General features: G+C 36.2%; 1 protein-coding gene across 2 annotated transcripts; it reads right to left on the bottom strand.

Moving 5' to 3' along the window:
• Positions 1-3,617: 3,617 nt before the first annotated feature.
• LOC103427581 (telomere repeat-binding protein 5-like) lies at positions 3,618-9,439 on the bottom strand. 2 transcript variants are annotated; one of them, XM_017330173.3, is made up of 11 exons: positions 9,151-9,439; positions 8,520-8,599; positions 7,236-7,372; positions 6,345-7,131; positions 5,952-6,143; positions 5,755-5,811; positions 5,589-5,668; positions 4,749-4,984; positions 4,287-4,601; positions 4,137-4,200; positions 3,618-4,036 (listed from the first exon to the last, which is right to left on the bottom strand). In XM_017330173.3, exons 3-11 carry the CDS (start codon positions 7,314-7,316, stop codon positions 3,884-3,886), a joined length of 1,965 nt encoding a protein of 654 aa, XP_017185662.2. In that variant the 5' UTR covers positions 7,317-7,372; positions 8,520-8,599; positions 9,151-9,439; the 3' UTR covers positions 3,618-3,883. The 2 variants fall into 2 exon arrangements, with proteins under 2 accessions (XP_017185662.2, XP_008363864.2); XM_008365642.4 differs by having other exon boundaries at positions 5,755-5,814; positions 9,151-9,247.
• Between the last annotated feature and the right edge of the window lie 2,914 nt (positions 9,440-12,353).

The following is a 12,353-nucleotide window of genomic DNA, read 5'->3' as shown; positions in this document are numbered from 1 at the left end:
TGGGATACGCATTCTACGAAACTAATTTCAACGATCCAACCGTCAAACTTGTTTGTGTATGCTTCAAGATCGCATACACTAAAAATCGCAAAAAAAATAAACATTTAGAGATCAAGTAACAAGACAAAAATTTTCGACGGTTATCAACGAAAAATCATGATTTAACGGTTATTTTAACTTCGATTTTGATGATTTTTTACAGCTACACTCCTTGACCCTATACGAATACAATGAATGAACTCGATCTTCAATTTAAAATATTTACACTAGTGGATACCACAAAATCTTATGTTATACTTAATGAAAGTATGAATAAACTGTTAAGTGTTAGTGAATCTATTGTTTTGATGGGATACATATTCTACAAAACTAGTTTCAACGATCCAATCGTCAAACATGTTTGTATATACTTCGAGATCGCATACGTCAAAAATTGCAGAAAACAAACATTCAGAGATCAAGTAATGGGACAAAACTTTTCGACGTTTATCAACGAAAAATCACGATTTAACGGTTATCTTAACTCCGATTTTGATGATTTTTTACAGCTACACTCCTTGACCCTATATGAATACAATGAATGAACTCGATCTTCAATTTAAAATATTCACACTAGTGGATACCACAAAATCTTATGTTATTCTTAATGAAAGTATGAATAAACTCTTAAGTATTAGTGAATCTATTGTTTTGATGGGGTACACATTCTACGAAACTAATTTCAACGATCCAACCGTCAAACATGATTGTATATACGTCGAGATCGCATACGCCAAAAATTACTAAAAACAAACATTCAGAGATCAAGTAACGGGATAAAACTTTTCGACAGTTATCAAGTAAAAATTACAATTTAACTGTTATTTTAACTCCGATTTTGATGAATTTTTACAGCTACACTACTTGACCCTATATGAATACAATGAATGAATTCGATCTTCAACTTAAAATATTTACACTAGTGGATACCACAAAATCTTATGTTATACTTAATGAAAATATAAATAAACTTCAAGTGTTAGTGAATCTATCATTTTGATGGGATACACATTCTACAAAACTAATTTCAACGATCCAACCGTCAAAATTGTTTGTATATGCTTCAAGATCGCATACGCCAAAAATCGCAAAAAAACAAACATTCAGAGATCAAGTAACGGGACAAAAAATTTATCAATTAAAAATCACGATTTAACAGTTATTTTAACTCCGATTTTGATTATTTTTTACAGCTACACTCCTTGACCGTATATGAATACAATGAATGAATTTGATCTTTAATTTAAAATATTTACACTAGTAGATACCACAAAATCTCATGTCATGATGATTGATGAAAATTGAGGATTTTGTAAAATGAATAATATGCAAGCTTTGAGTTCCATTGGCAAGGTTTAAACTTTTGAGAAAGGCCTCACAACCTTGAAAACAAAAACTCTTTTATTTTGCATATCTTTGAACATTTAATATTTTGTAATAGACTAGTAGTGTATGGATGTGGCAATGTGTGGTATGTGCAAATTTAAGAAAAAAAAATATTTTTCTTAACGGGTCGGGTCACTTTACCAGTTGGATAAAGTGATCCGACCTGTTAAGGACCCATTAAGATAACGGGTGTGACACGACACGACCCATTAAGATAACAGGTGTTACACGAAAACGACATGAACACGACAGACACGACCCGTTTGCTAGGCCTATTCACAACACCATATGGGTTGCTTGCTCATTGCTAAGGGGTGAAGATGAACTTCATCGACTGGAATGACCACATCATATTCCAAATATCAACCAAAAAGACCTACATAGAAACATCAGCTTGGATCTCTTTGTTGAGCATTTGAACCAATCCTTTCGAATCGGTTTCAACCTCCAGCACCTCACCTAACTTGGGAATATCCCTTAGCACCTCACCTAGTGAAAAAAAAAACGTTTGGGACGCAACATGTACAAAAATATATTTACACAAAGGAATGAGGAGAATATATTGAAATCAAACTCGCCATTCACAAAATTCGAATTTAAGATCTCTTATGTACAGGTGCAGAAGAATATCACTAAACTGTAGTACTAAGTATAGTAAATACATACTAAAATACTAATAACATCCATGTAACAGTATGACCGTTACACTAAAAAATTTCGTTGAAAAATACAAATTTAACTATGTTTTGGAGATGCAAAAGATTGGATTTGGATCCCATCTGGATTCAAATTGTGATGATTTTAGGAATCCTCACATCTTAGTCATTCATCGTGCATGCAGTCAGAAATCATTTGATTTTTTTTATTAAAATTAAACACAAATAATACCTGATAAAAATTAACCGCACGATGTAGGTTGAACGGCTAAAACGTAAAGATCCCTAAAATCTCTACAAAGCGGATCTGAAGAGGTTCATCTTTCCAAAAGATTAGTACTTTATCAAATACATAATACTTCTTTAGCAGAAAAAATGTAGTAAGAGTTGAACACACATAACTGTCTACCTGATACTCAATTTAAATAATACTTCTTTAGCAGAAAAAGTGTAGTAAGAGCTGACCATATATAACTGTCTACCTGATACTCAATTTAAATAATAATTCTAGCTGCAATTAGTGCTTAATTAATTGATCAACCCAAGTTAAGCACATGCGCTTCGCAAGGGGACACTACTTGGCTGCTGCAAATCTAACAAACGCTTCTGCTTCTAACCAATCACAAATGGACATGTGTTCAATGTGTGATTACTATATCAATTATTTGGACATGTGTTTATTTATGATTGGATAGAAGCAGGAGCTGCCGCTGATTATCATTTTCATTTTCTTTTTTTATTTACAGCTGATACTTGGGATAAGAAGGAACACAAGTGCAGTGATACTAGGAATTGGATAAAACCTCAAATGCACTAATAATGAGAATATGAAACACAACACATAATTTCAGTTGCAATCAATTTATGGCGTTACTCGATCAATCAATGCTTACAACATGTTAAAATTTTGAACCATTAGTCCAATAAAAACTTGTCACGTGATGAATTAGTAATGAGAATATCTCTTGAATTTCAGGTGCAGGAAGAACTCATAACTATTATTTCTTCAACTCTGGTATAAAAATGGTTTTGTTAATATTGTTCCAAAGGGCTTTGGCAAAACTAACTATTAGAAAGAGAGGGATAGGATTCATATTCCATGTGATTTGGTGACCCATTGTGGCAAGTTGGCATCTGACTCGTGTCACAACATTAAGAATAAGGTATAATTCACAAGCCAAATGTGGCTACAAACAACGCTCAAACTTTTGAAAAATCAATTGTGGATTGAATTGAAAACAAATTATTTTGCATGTCAAAGCATTCAAATGTGACGTGAAATGCCGTGTGGGACAAAAAACAGCAACATTTCTTTTGACCAAAAATGTTATGTAAGCTGACATGGATTCACTGCATTGCCTTTGGCTGTCCTTTTTGGCAGCACAAAGCTCTTAGGTGTCAAATGCTTTTATTTAATTTTTTCAATGCATGGGTCTCACTACCAACCAAAAGAAGAAAAATAAAAATTATTTTTCAATAGTTATTGTAATCTTGAGATTTAATATATCAATAAAATAAATATTTGACAAATGCACGTATGAAAAGAAGATATAACATGTATATTCAATTGTCCACATTAGTGATCGAATAAAATTTTGACAATAATTATTTGATATGTCTACTGAAGATGATCTCACAAGACACTTCTTAATTGGGATCGAAAAGATTTGGTGTCTTGTGAGCCAAGTTAAGACAGCATTTTGCATCAGGTCACGTTTACATGTCAATTTTTCTGTCTGTAATTTTTACAAATAGACAACATACCCTTCTTCTTCCCGGTTCTCTGTTACAAAGCCTCGAGCTCAGACCGCCGCTTTCACCTGCTGCTTGGCGTGCCGCTGAGACCAGTAGGCATGGGCGGCTAGGACGCGGTCCAAGAGCTCCTGTGGAACCGGCTCTCCCCTCCTTTGCTGCGGGGAGATCCTCGCTGTGTGCACCAATGTTTTCCACTTGTCCTGCACCATCCCAATTTTCCAAATATTGTTGAGATGACAACAGCGTTGAACGCCATTCCCTTTAAGCTTCTGCTAAACAATTATCAAATGAAACACTCACCTTCAGATCCACGTAAGTTCGATGTTTTGTACTTTCGAAAGCACGCAACTTAACATCGCGCCACCTGCAACCGGAGAAAATTCTCACAATCTGCATCATGGTACTAGTTTTTCTCAACTGTAGCAAAGTATAATCAAAGTTCAAGCCAACCTTCCCGTTCCGAGTTTCTCAACAGCCTGAACCAATGCTTCTACTTCTGGAACAGAGAAAGGTCTCCTGATTCGGCGCTGTACATACTCTTGATGCCCAGATTTCCGATGAAAAGGAACCACAGCCAATGCCTTCATGCTAATTGGTGGAACTGCGATGAGAGCTTGGGATGTTGGCAGGTTTTTGTCAGTTGAGGTACTAGCAAGAGAAGGAACTTCCTTGAAGTCTCTTTCAATGCAGCCACCCAAACTTAGTACTGGAGGACTCATCGAGACATCTGAAGTCCCAGGTTGTGACACCAAAGATGCCGAATGCCTGACAATAAAAACATACTCGCATAAATATAAGCAACGAGATTAAACCTAAGATTCGAAAACTAGAAGTAATTGCGAGTGTGAGCTACCATACTGGGGCACGAGTATGATGATTCAATTCATAAGTTAACACTTATTATGTGATCACCTGGTTAACTCCTGAGATCTGCCAGATACCAAAGATGGATCTTCACTGCATGGAGGATATGTAAGCTTTGCCCGTTTGGGCTCCAAGATGAAACCCAAATTATGTCGCTTGTCATCCTGAGAAATCCCTGTCTGAAGTAGAGTTTTGTTGTCATCTCTGACCTTTTTTCCCTGGACCAGGATGCCAACATGTAATCCATCTCCGAGTATAGACGTTACTGCCTCCATTACTGTTCTCTGCAGAAAAATTAGCTAATCAGATATCACCAATTAAATCTAGACAAAATGATTGAAGTGAGATATCTTGAACCCTATAACGGATCTATTTTTCTTCCCCAACACAATTAAGAGGCCTCATCAACTACGTAAACGGAAATATTTTAAGATAGATAAAGATTGCATACCTTCTGCATCTTCTTAATCATAACTTAATAGTTAAGTTCCAGCTATGAACTACCAAAAAAAGCAAAATGCCTCCTTACTTCCGCTACTAGTGCTCCCAAAAGTAGAAAACCAGGGCTGAAACTATACACTCCACCTAACCAACCTTGCTCGGTGTAAGAAACAACAATCAACCAAATCATCTATGACAGCCATGCTTAATTTATCCAGCTTAAGAAGTATCAAAATAATGTTGAAAAATTGTATGACATAAATTGAAGTAACCTTCAATCGCTCGGGTGTAACACATTTCATTTGACCTGATGTTGCATATGAAATTGGAAAGACCACACTGTGTTTTTAACCACCCCCATCCCCTCAAAAGACAGAACTAGGCCTAGAGAACAAAATGCAAGCAAAATTGACGCATCAGCAGATCAAAAAAGGCAATAATACAAACCTTCAACGAACCAACAGTTGCGGTTGTAGGAACTTCAATAAAGAGCTCTGGAACCTTGAAGGATTTAATGCTAAGCTTCACTGGTCAACAAAAGAAAGAAGTGTCCACGACAATTATAAAGTAAAATGACAAATATGTTGTAGAATTTTATTGCAGACATTCTTACCATTACAATCGTTAGACTTTGGAGGTACTTGCTGACCCGTTGTTGAGGATGATCCAACTGCTGCATTCAAGAGCTAGGATTGTTCAGCCAAACTTGAATGTATCCCTAAAATCTAAACCCTTAACGTAAACGGAGAGTATACATCATTATCTACATATAGGCAGAAAACGGAAAGCAGACAGCATGAAAAATTTAACCTGCGCAGCAGTTGTCGCCATTTAGTATCTTGTCAGGAGAGCTAAATATGCCTTCACAGTTACACCCTCTATCAGATGTAGCGAGTGGCCTCCAATTAAAGAACTTTCTCTTTTTGAAAGGATATATCTTTTGTGACCTTTGGTGTGCGTAACAAGTTCTCCAGTTACAGTTAGCTTGCCTTATTTGCCCATCTGAAAACATCAATTCGGTATCAAAGCTATTATTTATCATACAAACATAAAATCCAGAAAGGTGTGGCCATTACAATAAAAGGACACAAGAAAAAGAGTTTCCGCCCTAAGCCAAGAACATTGATATGATCATCAATTGCTACCATAGAACCTAAAGCCTATGTTACATTAAAAACAAGAGTGCATTGTAAAGCCGATTACCATGACCGGGTGCAGCCAGATTTGTTATTTTCTTATCACCGTCGTCTGGTGGATGTTCAAATTCCTTTGTCATGGTGTTTTCGTCATCATCTCTATTAACTACTCTAATGTTAGCACAATGGCAGAGAAAAGGACCGTGATTTTTGCAGTCCCCTGAAAACAGAGTCTTCACATCATGTCTAGAACTGACCAGCTCATGAGGCCCTTCTTCAACTTCCATTACATCCTCTGAACTGCCGAGAAACTCGGTTCTTTCTTCCTTTATACTCGTATCCTGTGATGGTTCAGTCACTCGCTTCCTCTTAAATAGACCCTGTGGCTTCTCTGCAATGGAATCTCCAGATAGGGTAGAGTCATCGACTACTTTGTTAGAAAAGCTTCCACAAGAATTTCTGCTATCAACCGCACCCAATCCCTTACCAAAATTGATCCTCTCTGAATCTAGGCTTTTTGACACCGTGTTGATCTCATAACTAAAATCTTCCTGAGAATGTGAAACCCCATTCAACGTATAGCTTTTCCTGCGCTCTTGCAACCCGTGCACGTATAAAAACGTTTCCTCATCACAGCTTCCCAACTCACAAGGTTCTTCCTTCAACAAGCTTCCTTTATCCTGTTGTTCACTTTTAGTAATACCGCCAAATTTGAAATGCTGGTCCTTTCCACAAGAATCATCAGTCGGTGGGGGATCCTTGCTCTCCTGCAATAATTTACCAGCTACACTAGCCAAAATCTCAAACGCATGAATCTGATTGGCCTCAAGTTTCTTCCTGATAGGTCCCCTCCCCTAAAACAAAGATAATAATGAAAAATGCGATCAGGACTCCTTATACACACGAAAAAAATTGCCAATAGAAAACCATAAAATGGGTCATGGGAGCCTTTATTTACCCTAGCTGATCTAGAAGCTCGAGGAACCTCGGGCATCCGGTAGCCACTGAAGCCATAATCCAACCTCCGCTGCAATACCATATCTCAGACATTCATAACAAGTACAAAGAGTCATCTGCTAAAAGTAACAACCACCGCTGCAATACGATCAAAAACAACATTGATAAGCGTAATGACTTGATATTCGCATCTGCATTCAATCATGATATATACAGAAACTGGAGACAAGAGAAGTAGCAAATTAGCAGCCAGGAAATTCCTGCATCAAATGCATGTGCAGAAGAAAAATGACCACACAAGTTGACCAGCATATAACACTCCCAATATAGGCACAGGTTTTTGTGACGTTCCAATATCGTCTCAGTTTAAGAGGAAATTGACCAAGAACACTAAGACAAATATATCAAACGAATCATACTCTTCCTTTAACAACACTTATATAATGTAGATAAGTTCTTATATGCTCCTGGTTGTACCAATTGCTGCAAAACCCAACTTTTTAAAGCCAAATTGAGCTCTGAAACAAACAGAAGACTAATTTCGGGACCAATTCAACCAAGAAAAGCACAATTCAACAGATTTAACAACGGAAGATCACAGTCAATAAATTCCACAAATTCTGTCCAAGCAAATGTAGTTTTCCCGCTTTCCTCTCCTTTACTCTGGGAATTTGTTCATTTAACTTTGGCCTAATTGGATTATTAGTCCCGTGGTGATAGGTAGTCAGAAGATAGCCTCCGTGGTGATATCCGTTAGAATTTAGGTCCAAAATTCTAAGTTCCTACACCTCTCCATTAATTGTTAGCAAGTGAGCATGTGAGGCTAAAATGGAACTCTCATTTATTTGTTAACACGTGAAACTTACATGTGAGACTAATTTTATCTTTTTAGCCAGATGTAAGGCTTACGTGCTTACAATTAATAGAGAGTTAACAAAACTTTTAATTTTAGACCTAAATCCTAACAAACCTCACTACAGAAGTTTAGAGTCTAATATTTTTTACCACAGTACTATCTTTCAACTATTCTATTACCACGGGGTTATTAATCAAATTTAGCCTCTAACTTTTTAGCATTTCACAGGTTCAATGCAGTTTTAATTCTTGACCAAACATGTTATTTAATACTAACTGATCGTCAAAATCCAAGGAATGGTAAGAAGGATTAAATATAGGACATAAATATAATCCTATAATATATAAATAAAAAATAAATAAAAAAGTAAATCAAATGCATCAATGCAGAAAAGAAGGTTGACAGTTGAAAAGGGTGAAGAAGGCTTACAGGTAAAAGGGCAGTTGGAAAACCTCCATTTCGAAGTACAATAATATAATAACTTGAGCCTGATCTGGAAACCTCAGTTTCTGCAAAAACCATTTTCGTATTCAAACAACAATAAAAAATATATATTGATGTAAATATTTTAATAAAACAGCAGGAAACCAGAATGTTAAACCCTGACAGAATGTTAAATGGCAGATCATAAAATTATATATACATATCTTTTATATGATGAGCGATATTATAATCTAATCTGAACTTTCTTGTTTTAGCCAACCTTGGCTCAGGTCTCGAAAATCATATTTATATGTGAGAGAGAGACTTCCGTAGAATTCATATATTTTAAAATGAGAGAGGAAGACAAAAATTCCAAGAAATTCAAATGTGCAAACACACAAAAACACATCAGAGGAAACAAAATTAAACAAAATATTTAACGCACACAAAAATCCTAGATTCTACAAAAAATAAATGCAAAAATCTGATCTGGATTTTCCTTTTCATGAAGAAAAACACCCATCCAATTCAAAATTCATCAACGAAACAAAAAACTCCGCACCAAAAGAGAGAATTATACTTGTTTCTTCACAAAAAGGCCACAATAATCCGTGTCTAAAAACACAAATATTCTCACCTACGGAAATGGGTCTGTCTGTGTCGGATCACCAAAACCCCCCCCCCCCAAACAAAAAAACCACCCAACTTTTTTTTTTTTGTTTCTTAAACCCCCCGAAACTGTTTATATAAAGTTCTGAACCTCGTCCCCATAATTCAGAGCCGACCGGTAACTGGCGGGGGTTTACCGGCTACACTGGTCAACCAAAACCTCTTTGGACCAGTTCCAACGTTTGAGCCACATCACTTGTGTCTTCGACACGTGTAACTGTCTCCGAATTCCTGGGTTAAAATCTTATCTCGTTCACATAAAATCATGTCTTTGGGGTAAATTTGTACTTGCAAAAATTATAAATTTACCGTACGTATGGGGGAGACCATTGCTGCACTTGCTCCGACTTCCACGTTCTTTGTCTGACCAACCAATCATGGGTAAAACTTTGTTTACCCAAAAAGAAAGAAAAAATAAAGGGGAGAAAATGGGTAAAACTTCAATTTATAAAGTCAATTTGTGATATTTACTGAAAGTTAATTATATAACGTGTATCGGTAGTGGAGATTTGATCATCTTCATTAACAATTAACAATTTAATTTACTAGCATTATTGTTTGTCAAAAATGGAAAAAAATAACAAGAAGCTAAAACCTTATTGTTAATTAATGTTAATATTGTTGTTGCATATATATGATTATATTCATTCAGCGTATCTTTTACTTAAAATTGTGTTTTTGTTTTTTATTTTACGATTAGGTTGTGGATTGATTGTGATGACTATCCAACGTAAATTTTATGATATTTTATAAATAAAATATTTTCCTACAAAAATATAAAAGGAATAAATGGTGTTATATCGCCAATGACATAGAATATCAATATATGACATATAATATTGTTAAATCTAATAGCGGAATATGCTCTGATTTAAGGAATTTTATCGAGTGAACCTGAGCTACTTATATTATACATTGATGTATGATATAAGGACTTGTGGGTAAAATTTGGAGTCCAAAAAAAAGAGCAACAGATGGTTGCCAAACCAATCAAAACCCCAACGAAATATGAAGGAAAATATGTTTATTGGGCAAAATTTATGACATGAAAGCTACTTTGGCATCCCTTTAAGACAGAAAGGCATATCCAATCACTTGGTACAAACCAAAAATTCAGTAAACACTAATTAAACCCTAAATCCACATTAAAATTTGCAGTAAAATGAGGTCCAATCAAGCTCACAAATTAAGGCAAAAGAACGTACGATAAGTTAGGGGATAAGTGAGGCTTCATTTTTTGTGGCGAGAGAGAGAGAGAGAGAGAGAGAGAGAGAGAGAGAGGATAAGGGAGGACCAAGTGATGAAAACAAAAGTCTGAGGGGTCTTTTGAGAGAGAACGAAGTTACAGGAAGGAGAAACTGAAAGAGAAAGAAAGCATTGCCACCCCCACCACTTTCTCACCTCTTTTTCGCATCAGACATCTCAAAAGACAAACCCTAATGCTTCTCTGATAAAACGGCTACATCGCCGAGAACTTTGGAAGCAGCTCACTGTCTTACACGTGTAATATATACTATTAAATTTGTAGAAAATATTCTCAGAATCCAACTTTTGAGCTACTGCTATTCATGAAAAACGATATCAGCTAAAGATATATACCACAACACATCACAATGTCATATCCGGAAAAGCCTATCCGTCTTTGTGGATAAGGAAAAAAAAGTGTGCGGAAATCATTTTTTGTCTTATAATTCCATCGTCATGACACTGACTCGCGAAAACAATCACACCATGCACCTCACATGCAGCAGCTAGCCAAGTCTTCGTACTGCCAGGGGTTGAACCTCCATTGACGTCAATCCCTTTGACGCAGTGAAGTTGTCTACCGCAGCCTTGTGTTCGGTGTATTTTCCATTGTAACGCGATACACATCCAAGTCTCCAAGCTGTGGTGAAGATTTCGTCTGTTTTGTCACCTTGGAGAGTAACTCATGTTTACCAGCCGGTATTTCTACTCTCCCCAACATCCATGGCAGCTTCATCAACTCCAGTCGCTGCATACCTACAGCAAACTAGTTGAAACCATATCCTGTTTGCGATATGATGAACCCAATGACTACAAATGAATTCAGTTAAATCTTACAATATTTTCCTTATTTATGCAAGCGATTTTGGAGAAGTGGGAGTTGGATCTAGAACCTCGTTGTAGGCGTTCGTGTTCTTGATTACTTTTGCTACAAGCCTCTTGCTGTAATGATAATATTAATTCTATTCAACTTGATTGGAACCAAACAAACCCATTTGTGTCTCAGCTTGGTATTATTGTAGGTTTTTTTTATAAAAAAATGTTTTTGATATACTTTGAGAATAATTAATTTTAAAACAGTTAAGCATTGTTAAACCGTATAAAGTGTTGTGGGTATGAAAACAATGTCACACTGCTTGCTAAATTGTGATATAAAATTGTTGTAGTTGAGTATAATAACTAAAGTGATCATGATTTTGAAATGTTTATGAATTCAACAGTCTGGTATAAAAAATGGTATTGGCATGAATTTACGGTAGCGGGGACGGTGGTGGTGGCGGTGGGGTGGGTGGGGACTTGGTGGTGAAAATGGGCGAAGATGGTGTTGGTGATTGTGGCAATGGCGCTAGTGACATTGGTGGTCGGGTGGAAATGAAGGGGGGGGCTGGTGGAGGAGAGAAAGTGGTGGCGTTATGGTGATTGTGGCAATAGTGGTGGGTGGTGATAGTGGTGTTAGTGGCAGCCTGGCGGGGTTGAGGTGGGGAGGAGGCAGTGTGTTTGTTCTCCCAAGGGAGAGAGTATGTGTGCAAAATACGATAGTAAGGTAGACGATATTATTTCCAAAAACTAATTAGCGGGAACAAAAAAAAATTCATCAAAAGCTCAACTCCGCTCTTAAAGAAAGCAGGGTATGCTTTTAAAAGTTGATGTAAGGAATCAAGATGTAATACTTTGGTCAAACACTCGCTTTATCTATATATCTATATATATAAAGTGAGCACCTTAAAATGGTGAAATATTCAAAATACCATAAATTGCTCTTTAAGAATTTCATAAATTACAATTGAACCAAAAGAAGCTAAAGTATTTAACCATATTTTTATTTTGAATGAATTTGATATTTAAAATTATAGAAAGAAAAAAACAAAAACAAAACCTCCCACATTAGTGGATGATTTCATGTCTTTAATTCATTTCTTTTTTTTT

The sequence above is a fragment of the Malus domestica genome, chromosome 04 (assembly GCF_042453785.1).
Source record: "Malus domestica chromosome 04, GDT2T_hap1".
In the NCBI taxonomy this organism is placed as follows: Eukaryota; Viridiplantae; Streptophyta; class Magnoliopsida; order Rosales; family Rosaceae; genus Malus; species Malus domestica.
Note: the sequence above shows the minus strand (reverse complement) of the source record. Positions and strands in the feature narration are given on the sequence as shown.

Bases quoted from the DNA above. Each gene is read 5' to 3' on its own strand.
- LOC103427581 (XM_008365642.4), bottom strand. From the start codon at position 7,316: ATGGTATTGCAGCGGAGGTTGGATTATGGCTTCAGTGGCTACCGGATG. The intron at 7,132-7,235 runs GTAAATAAAGGC...TCTTTGTTTTAG, and splicing joins GAGCTTCTAGATCAGCTAGG to GGGAGGGGACCTATCAGGAA. The intron at 5,669-5,754 runs GTAAGAATGTCT...TTTGTTGACCAG, and splicing joins AAAGTCTAACGATTGTAATG to TGAAGCTTAGCATTAAATCC.